The following is an 11,563-nucleotide window of genomic DNA, read 5'->3' on the forward strand; positions in this document are numbered from 1 at the left end:
CTCACACACACATACACACCCACACAAACGCACAGACAGACAGAGAGACAGACACACAGACAGACAGACAGACAGACAGACAGACAGACAGACAGACAGAGACACACACACACACACACACACACACACACACACCCTCCCACACCCACACCCACACACACACGCACAATGAGCCCAAGGTGAAATTCTGACCGGCAGAGAATTGTCTGAATATGTGTGGGTGTGCGTACACCGGTGCTTCTCCATGCCAGCATGTGTGGCAGATTTTGTCCGAAGCAGCTGCCATCACAACAGACACAGCTGTACAGTGCTTTCATTTCCACAAATGTTCAGAAGGACAAACTTCTTCAGGGTTTTCATCAGGCTCTTTTTAAATTCTTTCTCCTCCTCTCTATTCTCCCTCTCCTCTTGTCCAGAGACAAGAAATCCAAGGCTGGGGGCACTGTGGTGCAAAGCCCCACACATTTGAGCTGCATGCCCATGGGGACCCTTTCCCGTATCTATTTGTTGAAAGTAACTGTAGACGTAGATGAATTCTGAATTTGTGTTTGAAAGCACATGAAGGAGGACATTTTGCTTCTTTCATACTTGCAGGGGAATTGTCTCAGCAGACAGAGATGTATGACTGACTAACAGATCTAGCTCTTCTAGATGAGTTAACCATTTCTCAACTTTTGTGGAGGCAACTGAGCTGACAGAACAAATGAACCCACAATACATTTCGAAATCACATTTATGCAATGTCAATGACATTTGTCAGCTGACAGTGCCAGTCTGAAAGGAGTGTTACTCTCTCAATCTCAGTTTATCTGTTCCTCGCTCCCTGCCTCTGGTAAAGCCTGGTGGTATGGTCTGATAAAAGCTCTGGTTCATCACTGGATGTCCTCTCTGGTACAAATCTGCTCTGATATCCCAGGTCATCTCTAGTCTGATAAAACTCTGGCCTCACTGGTTGCCTTGATACAATTTGTTGGATCATTGGTTGTCCTCTTTGGTGGGCCTGATCTTCATCTCCACGAACTTGAGTGAGTACTGCCAGCCGGTCCAAGACGACCACTCGATGCCGTCAGCGTAGGAGATGTGCTGGCCGCGCAGGTACTGGCCATTCAGGTTGGACGTGTGGCAGTTGCGGTACCACCAGGCGCCGTGGTAGAACGCTGCACAGTTGTTCTCCGAGTGGTCGTTGTCTACGTCCTTAGTGGTGAACTTCATACCGTTGTGCTTCAGCAGAGAGTCACCTGAACAGAGACAGACAAGAGAGAGAAGGATTTTGAGATTTTAAGGATATTATTTTAAGGACACAAACAATTATGATCGAGATAGAGAGATTTTTGGAGTGAGCGAGAGAGCGAAAGTAAGACAGATGCTTGAAGCTTTTTGGAGTGAGAGAGAGAGAGAGAGAGAGAGAGAGAGAGAGAGAGAGAGAGAGAGAGAGAGAGAGAGAGAGAGAGAGAGAGAGAGAGAAGAGAGATTTTAGGGTTATTATGAAGAGACAGATTGTGTCAGTGTAAATGGAAGAGAGGCAGAGATGAGATAAGAGCAGAGAGAGTGAAGAGACTCCCTTGAGTGTTTCTGGAGTCTCGACAGCATCAAAGGCATTTAAGTATCATTACTATTCTCAAAAAAATCACAAGGAGTGAACATTTTGAATTCATTACATTACACTACATTACATTAGACTTAGCTGACACTTAGAGACTCACAGTTATTTACAGGGTATTGGTTACAGTCCCAGGAGCACTGTGCGATTAAGTGCCTTGCTCAAGCACACACACACACACACACACACACACACACACACACACACGCACACGCACACGCACACGCACAGGCACACACACACACACACACATCATCATCATCATCGGCGATCACTCGAAACGAGTATGATTGTCCTCCTGACGTTGGGTCTGGTCATTTGTGGGTCGTCAGATGGCGGTTGAGGCCAATCCTTGATCCATAGTCTCTATTGCAGTGGGGGCATATGTAGATTGTTGTCCTGAATATAGCTGTTTGGATTTGAGGATTCATTTTGGCAGTGGTTCTCTCCTTCCTCAGTTGACTTTTTGTTTCTGCAGCATGGTGGAGGTCCTCTTCCAGTTGTGCTGTACCCTCATGAACCAACCTTTTCCACTCATCTCTTTGGAGGGCCGCCTCCTCCTAGTTATTGACATTGAAGCTACACTTTCTGAGATGTACTTTTATCATGTCTTTGTACCGCTTCTTCTGCCCTCCTTGGGTACGCTTTCCTTCCTTTAGTTGGCCATACAAGATCCGTTTTGGAAGGCGGTTGTCTGACATGCGTACCACGTGACCTGTCCATCGTAGCTGGTGCTTAGTAATAGCTGAGGTGATGCTTGGGATGTTGGCTTCTTGTAGGACACTGATATTGGTGCGTCTATCTTCCCAGCTGATCCTAAGGATCTTACAAAGGCATCGCTGGTGATATTTCTCAAGGGCTTTCAGATGTCTACTGTAAGTAGTCCAACTATCAGCTCAATAGAGCAGGGTGGAAAGAATAAGGGCTCGATAGACCATGGGTTTTGTTTTAGTCAGGATGTCACGGTTTTCAAAAACCCTGTCCCTCAGTCTAGCAAAAGCTGCCCAATGCAGTGGTGGATTTCTGCATCAATGTCAGATCTTGTGGATAGGAGACTACCAAGATACATGAACTGGTCCACATTTTCCAGGGTGTTGTTGGCCACATGGATGGTTGGGACCTTGGAGGATGGTTGGTACAGAATCTGAGTTTTCTTGATATGACAGTTTTTCTCGATTGGTTTGGCTAATTTCTCAAAACTGAGATGACATTCTCAAAACAACACGGACAAATCTCCAAACCAAATTGCATCCAACATTCCCACAAGAGAATGGCATTTTTCATTGCTTTCATCAAATTTCAAATGCTTTGTACATGTCTCAAATGTTTAGTACATCTCGGCAGATGGCTATATACAAGTACCCTACAGTTGACACATTGAGCATACATTTAGCACATTTTCCAAATAAATTGACCTGTCTTATCTAAACGAATTAGACAATTTTCAGTCTAATGGTTGCCCTCTCCAAAACATGTCAGCATGATTTCATTGTGTGAGTCATCATATGCAAAGTAGTCTACACAATTGTCAAAACAGTCAAGGACATAATATTTTAAGAATTCCTTTGCTGTAAACAGTAAATTCATGACAGTGTTCAACAGGCCAGATGGTATTGTAACTTTACTAGTTTGTAGAAAATAATTTTACAACCGTGTATACTACAGTTTCCTCTGTTATTTGGCTAATTTCTTGACATTTTTTCAAACGGCATTCTGTGGAAGGAATTTAGTTTCGACAGACGGGTATACTATTTTTGGAGTGATATAAGCAAGTGATGAGGATCCATGGCGTTATGCTGAACCATCCAGTTTATTTTGACAGAATGACTAAATGAATGCAAATGAGCCAAACCAATTGAGAAGGATATATGCCATTTTTATGGTACTGACTATTTATGTGGGAGAAGGTTTAGTGCTGATGCAAGAATGAGCTGTTTTGGGAGGTATATGACATTTTGCTAGTTATCTGAACTGTTGTGCAGAAGTATAAGAATGTTTAGCCAAATGACCCAAAATTTATAGAAATGTCATCTGGGTTTCAAGAAATTAGCCAAACCAATCGAGAAAAACTGTAAAGGGACACTCCACCCATTTGCATTAGGCTTTCCATTGCTAGACACCCAGTCATGCTTTTGAATGGTCGTGCAATACTCTCTCAATTCCCCCTGAGACAGGAGAAATCCGTATTCACCTCTTAACACTTCCTCCTACAATGATGTAAAAATCGTATTTGCATCATTGTAGGAGGAAGTGTAAGAGAGGTGGATTTCTGTTGAGACTACAAGCATTTTCCCACCCTTTCAACCCCGCCCATAGGGGGTTGGACCTAATGCGCTAACAGACCTATCACAGATCAGTGCACCAGTGATTTTGAAATCACTGGCATTGAGTCTCCAGTAAGTCACCGGCAGAGCTGCCTGGGTGTGGCCTGTGGAACTTGAGCATTGCAATGCATTATGGGGATTGTTGTCACAAATCCACAAGCACTAAAAGTCATTTTCTGCCTTTTCTCGGCCAAGAAGGCACCAAATTAGAAATTTATGCTACTATTCTACTACATATATGACCCACTTTCAATACATATTCATGTCTCCACCGGTGGAATGCCCCTTTAATATCAAGGCCCAAAAGTTGGTCGGCTCTGGCAAAGGCGTCCATGATGCTCTGGAGGTCTTCTTCAGATAGAGCCACAAGGGCATTATCATCAGCATATTGGAGTTTACACACACACACACACACACACACACACACACACACACACACACACACACACACACACACACACACACACACACACACACACACGCACACGCACACGCACACACACACACACACACACACACACACACACACACCTCCTCTGCCCCTCCTCTCCTCCTCTCTTACCCCTGTCTTTCCTCTGCTCAGCTGCCCCCCTCACTCCCCAATACAGCTCTTCCCGTCTCCCCATTACCTGTGTCAGGGGAACGAGAGAGAACAGGCTCACTAGAACTCTCTTCCCCCATGAGCTTGTCTGCCAAAGACACCCAGAGGACAAAGTCCTCCATTACAGATTCACACACACACACACACACACACACACACACACACACACACACACACACACACACACACACACACACACACACACACACACACACACACACACACACACACACACAGACTAGATAACTGAATCAACCCAGGCAACAGCACAAGGGTGTTACTGAAGTAGTTCAGTGTATCTGAAATATATCTTGAACTTGTACTACTATGACGTATTCTGTGTAAAAAAATGAAAATAGAAAAGTGAATGAGCTCCTCTGACAGGACATGGAACAAATCATCTTTGACTTACTGCATATTCTGTAGGTCATTTTGAAGATCCTCCTATGGGTATATACTTGGGTCATTCTACGATTTGTGTGCGCTTTTAGGTCCGTGGACTTTATTTGCCAATTCCACTATTAACCCTCCTGTTATCCTCAGATTTAGGTTACATCCGTGATCCTTGGGGTCATTTTGACCCCAGCCACTTAAATGTCTGCAAAATCAGTAGAAGCAAAAATATTTGCACCAGTTTATGCCTCAGATATTTACTGTTGCTCTATTGGGACATAAAAATCCCTTTAGATAAGTCCTAGCACCCCCCCACACACAGCCCACACACCAAAAAAATACATGCCTAGGCAAAAATGTGCAACAACTGCCCAAAAGTTGCCTTAGATTAGTTATTAGTTTTGGCCCTTGTCCACATCATATACATTGCTAGTTATCAGAGTCCTAAATAAAGCAAAAAGTTCTGTTCTAAATAACTTATGTTCATGTATTTTACATACTCTAGACAGATTGGAACATGTATTAACAAAATAAGGATGTTCCATTTATGTTTAATACACTTAAAATAATTTGGGGTCAAATTGACCCCAAGGAACACAGATGTAACCAAAACGTGTACAGCACTTAGGGAAAACATTTTTGTGGAAATTTCACTTTTTTCACATTGACCCCATATATTTAGAAAAAGTCATCAAAAATGAAGCAAAACAATGATGTACTTCATGTATTTTTCAGATGTTAAACATTGAACGGGGTCAAATAGACCCCAAGGATAACAGGAGGGTTAACTGCATCCAATGATGTTTTGGACATTAGCACACCTTTATCTGTCATATAATACAAACAGTCAAGACATAACATTATTTTCCTCAGCAAGAATGAATATTTAATACTGGTTTCGGGCGTTTTCATGCCGTCCTGTTTTCCAAATGTCAGATTCAGTCTTCATATTAGCATGTAAAGAAACTTGTTTTGCCCAAGACGATTGCAAATGTTGATTCACAGTAATCATCACAATATGACAAAACTGCCAGAAAGACCATTGTGCTTTCCATTATACATGAAATGTGCCATTTTTTGTGTGTCCACGAAAACTGTGTTAACCGTGTCACGGTCTAAAACCCCCTCCATAAATCAGTAAGGGTTTGGTATAAGGTCATATGAATATCATCACGTGATGTCAAATCCCCTTACTTTCTGGTAAGTTTTGAGCTCCATTCTTCCATAATTTAATCCTTTCTTTTTCATGTTCCCATAGCGGGAAAATTGCCTGTCAACTGTGTTATCAACATATTCATAAGAATCAGAATTAGAAATCACATGAAGAAAAACACAGATAAAGCATACAAATACGTGAATTGATTAAGGTGTTGTGGTGGCACTTCTGAGGTCCTCAATTAGCACAACACCATGAAAATGGCTGAAATGTCAAGTCGTGTTACTGTCAATGGTGTTACGCATCAGCTATGACAGTAAGAGGAGGACTATGTTTTTGCCAATTTAGCTCCATATTGATAGACAAACAAACAAATGAATTAGTGTTCTAGGGAGATGGGTTTGTCTGCTCTGTTTTTTCTCCTAAAAAAGTGCTGACTTGTTCCCCTACACTGATGCTCACTCTTATCACATCAACTAGTGAGTCGCTTTGATGGTGGTGGTGATGGTAGTGTTCAGAGCTCCGGGAAAGCACCTCGGAAGCTTGGCCTAACTTCAGAAGCACAATAGATCAGAATTCTATTCACAATCAAACCAATGACAGGCCAAATCATAACCATGATATTCTCAAGTCTGTGCTGGATGAATTGGACTGGATGAAGACCATTTTGGTTTATTCATTCTTGAATTGCTCAGGGGAGGAGAATAAGACCACATTGGTTGAGACATTGTATCTGTAACATTACAGTATAATCTCCTTAGAGATCTATAATGACATATAATCAAGTAATTTCAGTGTATAGTGATGCTGAAGTGCACTACCATGTATATGGTGCACTAGAAGAGGATGAACGTGTTTCTTTCATTTCCACTTTATTCACCCAATCATATACCTCATTCATTGAATTTGTGTGCTCATCAAACTTATTGACCTTGAAGGGTTTTAGGTCTTATCCCATCAACAGTGCTTCGACTAATATTTTACTGCATCATTTTCAGTCTCTTCACCCAAAATAATCCTTCAGCCTTTGTTAGCATAAAAGGTGACTCTAACAGATCTACACCACTTCTCAGTATAGTCCTTTTCCATCCACAACATTATTCGCTTTACTGTCAAGAAGTTAGTGCGATACACGTGATGGAAAAACAGCTATATCGAGTTCCAACACTTGCTCGCAAGAGTAGTCCTATTGATGAAAAGCCAAGCCGACGCATCTTATATCACTACAAAATAATGCAAAATAATCTTATATAACTACAAAATAATAAACAAATATGGAGAAGCAGAGGGGCCAGACAGACTCCTCCACAACCAGCGAGCCAGCTGCCTGATACATCAGCAGAGCAGACACAAAGAGGACCTCTGACTAGCACAATGGAAGGGCAGCGTGCACACTCGAACACACACACACACACACACACACACACACACACACACACACACACACACACACACACACGCACACACACACACACACACACACACACACACACACACACACACACACACACACACACACACACACACAACCTTTATACCTTTATTGACATTTCAACATCAACCTTTACAACCTCCATTCTACATTCTCAGTCCCCTCTGCCCCTGCAACTGAAACTGTTAGACAATACAGCCAGACATCTACCTTTGATAGAGCAATCTAAACAAGCCAATAAAAAATACAAGAGATCAGATCACCAGTTTCACAAAGTGAGAAACGACAAAGAGGCAGGCAGGTAGACACCCAGACACCCAGACGGACAGTCAGACAGACAGACAGACAGACAGACAGACAGACAGACAGACAGACAGACAGACAGACAGACAGACAGAAAGACAGTGATAAGGACAGTGGCAAATAAAATAGACAGATTTTGTTTAAAGTATAATGTTGTACCTGCGGTGCCAGAGTAGTCTGAGATGGTGAGGGGGTATCCAGCCTCATCAGGGTCCACTGAGAAGAGCCCCACCCCGAAGGAGCCATACTGGGCGAAGGATGTGCTGTTCTCAAAATCCTCCAGGTCGATCCGCAGCTCGTAGTTGGCCTGGATGGTCAGGGCGTGGATCCGCTTCATACCTGCACCAACCAGGGAGCAGACATAGGTTTAAGAGAATCCCATACCCTGACATCTACAGGTTACCACCCAACTAACAAAGCTCACTACACAATATAAGAAACAATAACAACGGATGGTAGGAATGCAGAGGGTAAGGAGACTCCCATCAATACATCCAGATGCTACCACCCACCCAACCACAAAAGCTCTCAACAAACCATGGGCAAAAAAGGCCAAAGAACAGTCTACTTTTACATAAAAAGCTGAACTTTGCAGACACAAAAACAGCTGAAATTATTTTAGAAAAGTTCTTCAAAGAGTTGAAAGATTTTGAAAGTTCAAAAAGGCTTCCATATTTTCCACCCACTCGGTTGCTAAACCAGATGATTGGAGACAGAACAGTTCCTCAGCTCGTTAAAAGAGCCAATTAGTGAAAGAACCAATTTTTATTTTCCAGCTAAAGCAAAGAATATGGTAGAATTTGTACTGTTTGAAGCTGTGATGAAAACTGGATGAATTCCAACAACCAGTGATCTTCTCCACAGCTACACTTGGATTAAAAGTCGAAAGACTGGGAGTGAAGATATCAATGCTCCAAAGTCGAAGTACTCCGAATGTGTTACTACCACTTGCTTTACAGTGCCATTTCTTCTAGATATAAAATCGCCACATTTCATTTGGTGCAACTACTTTTGGGTTGGTTAACTAGTCATGCAAGGGTGTTTAAATACGGAACATGTGGAACCATTATTAACCCCTTAGTGCAGCACTAGGCTCCCTACAAAGGCAAAGAATCTTAACTCACCAGAGTGTGAAACTGAGAAAAGGGAAGTTTCTGTTTTGTTATCCTCTGTCCAGATAAAAGTATAATAGTTAGAGCTCCTAAAATTTGACAGTGGGTTACTATAAAGGAGATATATATGTATAGCAAAAAATATTTGACTTTTGACTGTTTTTTGGCAGTTAAGGTATTCTGCCTTTGTATCATGGGCCAACAGTGAGGAGTCATGCTGAGCCAAAAGACAGTAACTGCCATATTTGTTTTCAATTTTATTTTATTTTCACTTTAATTGTACATTTTATAAGAAACTATAAGCAAGGTCTGGTCATAATGTCTGTTTTAAATTACATATATGACATAGAGATGTCCTATTTAGTGGGATTAGGATATGGCAGGAATGTGTTTACATTGCATTGAATTACATTACAATTCATTATATCTCAAAATTGTTCAGATAAACAGCCTGGTAGACAAATTACTGTGTAGAAAGACTAATATATCATGAATAAATACACAACATACTTTGAATTTTAAGAAAATATAATCAAAATTGAATAAAAAGTCATATTTATGAAATGGCAGTTGGAAGTTAAGGTTCTCTGCCTTTGAATCACGGGCGAAAAATAAGGAGCCGTCCCAAGGCAAAATGCCTTAACTTCTTATTTTCTTTATTTTGACATTAAAAATAATCAAATTGGCTCACTATATTTATTCACATGGTAAAGGTGGTCTGAAATACCCCAAAAATGACATTAACTCATTTTTGACCAAAATTGATGTTAAGGTCTTTTGCCTTTGTAGGGCAGTATGGCTCTCTGTAATGTCACAGCAATGTTGTTATGATGTAGTTAAGCATTTTCAGCAAGTGATTAGGGTCGCCGGCGACCCCTGCTGCGGTAAGAGGCTACCTAACTTAAAGCACAAGTGCTCGCCAAGGCAAAGCTGAGCCAAGCTAACGAGTTAGTGCCATGGGTGTTGCTGAATGGGGCAGTATCCGAAGACGAGACAGTTCAGGATGAACTCATCACAGGTCAGAGAAGAACATACTTTATTATTGAAACACGGTGCACTGTTTCTTTAAGGTTTATTGTGACTCTAGGACCTAGAGTCTAGGTATAATTTATAAATTATTCTGCTCAACCATCCAAAAAGGATTCACAGTCACGTCCAGGGCATGTATCTAGGAGAGGCTGTGTGTGTGTGTGTGTGTGTGTGTGTGTGTGTGTGTGTGTGTGTGTGTGTGTGTGTGTGTGTGTGTGTGTGTGTGTGTGTGTGTGTGTGTGTGTGTGTGTGTGTGTGTGCGTGTGAGGGCAGGTGTGTATGCCCGGGTCTGTGTGTGCTTGTGAGTGGCTGTGCATGTGTGGTTGTGCCTGTGTGTGTTTGGGTCTGTGTGCATGCTTGTGCGCAACTGCGCATGTGTGTGTATATGTTTTTTTTTAGTGCTTACGCACATGCACGTCTGCTTGTGCGCGCGCGCGTGTGTGTGTGTGTGTGTGTGTGTGTGTGTGTGTGTGTGTGTGTGTGTGTGTGTGTGTGTGTGTGTGTGTGTAAATCAATAGTTCTGGATGATGAACGTTATTTCAGGAGAGGAAATGACTGCAGTTGGACAGGCTCTTTCAGCACCACACACCACACACTGAAATGAATGAACAACATTCAAAGACCCCCCTCTGAATGTACAGCATGTGAAGATCAATTTGTCTGGACGTCATGCTGACCGTGGCGTACAGGGATAAAGAGGCAATTTTATCTTTGATTACACATTGTCTGTGTCTGCATTTCTGTTTGTGTGTGTGTTCATGTGAAAACAATATTTGTTCAGGTGCATCTATTCATGCACACTTGTGGCTGTGTGGGTGCACCTGCGGATTTCAAGTGACTTACAGAAATTAAGTTGTGTCTGTGTACGCACAGTTTGCATGGTATGTGGTATATGGTATGGTGTGGTCTGTGTCTATATGTGGTATGGTGTATATGGTGGTGTGAATATAAATCTGTGTGTGTGTGTGTGTGTGTGTGTGTGTGTGTGTGTGTGTGTGTGTGTGTGTGTGTGTGTGTGTGTGTGTGTGTGTGTGTGTGTGTGTGTGTGTGTGTGTGTGTGTGTGTGTGTGTTAGTGAACATGCATGTGACTGAGTTCCTGTGCAGCAGGGGAGCTGAGTGATCAATAGCCGCCAGCAGTCTGCCTTCAAGATTGCCCTTTCAGTCTGACATTACACATAAGACACAGCCAGGCCACTACAGCACAACACACACAACACTACACCATAACATACACCCAGGCCATGTGTGTGTGTGTGTGTGTGTGTGTGTGTGTGTGTGTGTGTGTGTGTGTGTGTGTGTGTGTGTGTGTGTGTGTGTGTGTGTGTGTGTGTCCACAGGAGTCTAAGTCAATATCAGAAGGTTGTGCTGCTCCTCCCTCTTGCGCCATTTCATGGCTCTGCAGTCACCGTCTCTGATCGACACTTATGAATGTTTTAGGGCAGTAATGATTCACTCAACTCACGTTTCGATTCGTGTCATGATTTTTTAAAAGTATATTGTTTATATTAATTGATTTACTTTTTTCACATTTGAAAACATCAGGACCACTGACAGCTTTTTTTTCTGGGCCCAGGGCAAAGTCTACTGAAAGGGCCCTCCATCCAATACATAC

At 42.3% G+C, this 11,563-nt stretch overlaps 1 protein-coding gene across 1 annotated transcript in view; it reads right to left on the bottom strand.

The window, feature by feature from the left end:
* Positions 1-721: 721 nt before the first annotated feature.
* The window catches only part of LOC134446376 (fibrinogen C domain-containing protein 1-A-like), a 119,863-nt gene continuing 109,021 nt past the window's right edge, over positions 722-11,563 (bottom strand). The window contains exons 7-8 of the mRNA XM_063195738.1: positions 7,969-8,148; positions 722-1,238 (exon numbers count right to left, since the gene is read on the bottom strand). Of these exons, the coding sequence (XP_063051808.1) occupies positions 976-1,238; positions 7,969-8,148 (443 nt within the window). The 3' untranslated portion in view covers positions 722-975. The remainder of the gene's footprint in view (positions 1,239-7,968; positions 8,149-11,563) is intronic.

This window comes from Engraulis encrasicolus, chromosome 3 (genome assembly GCF_034702125.1).
Source record: "Engraulis encrasicolus isolate BLACKSEA-1 chromosome 3, IST_EnEncr_1.0, whole genome shotgun sequence".
NCBI lineage: Eukaryota > Metazoa > Chordata > Actinopteri > Clupeiformes > Engraulidae > Engraulis > Engraulis encrasicolus.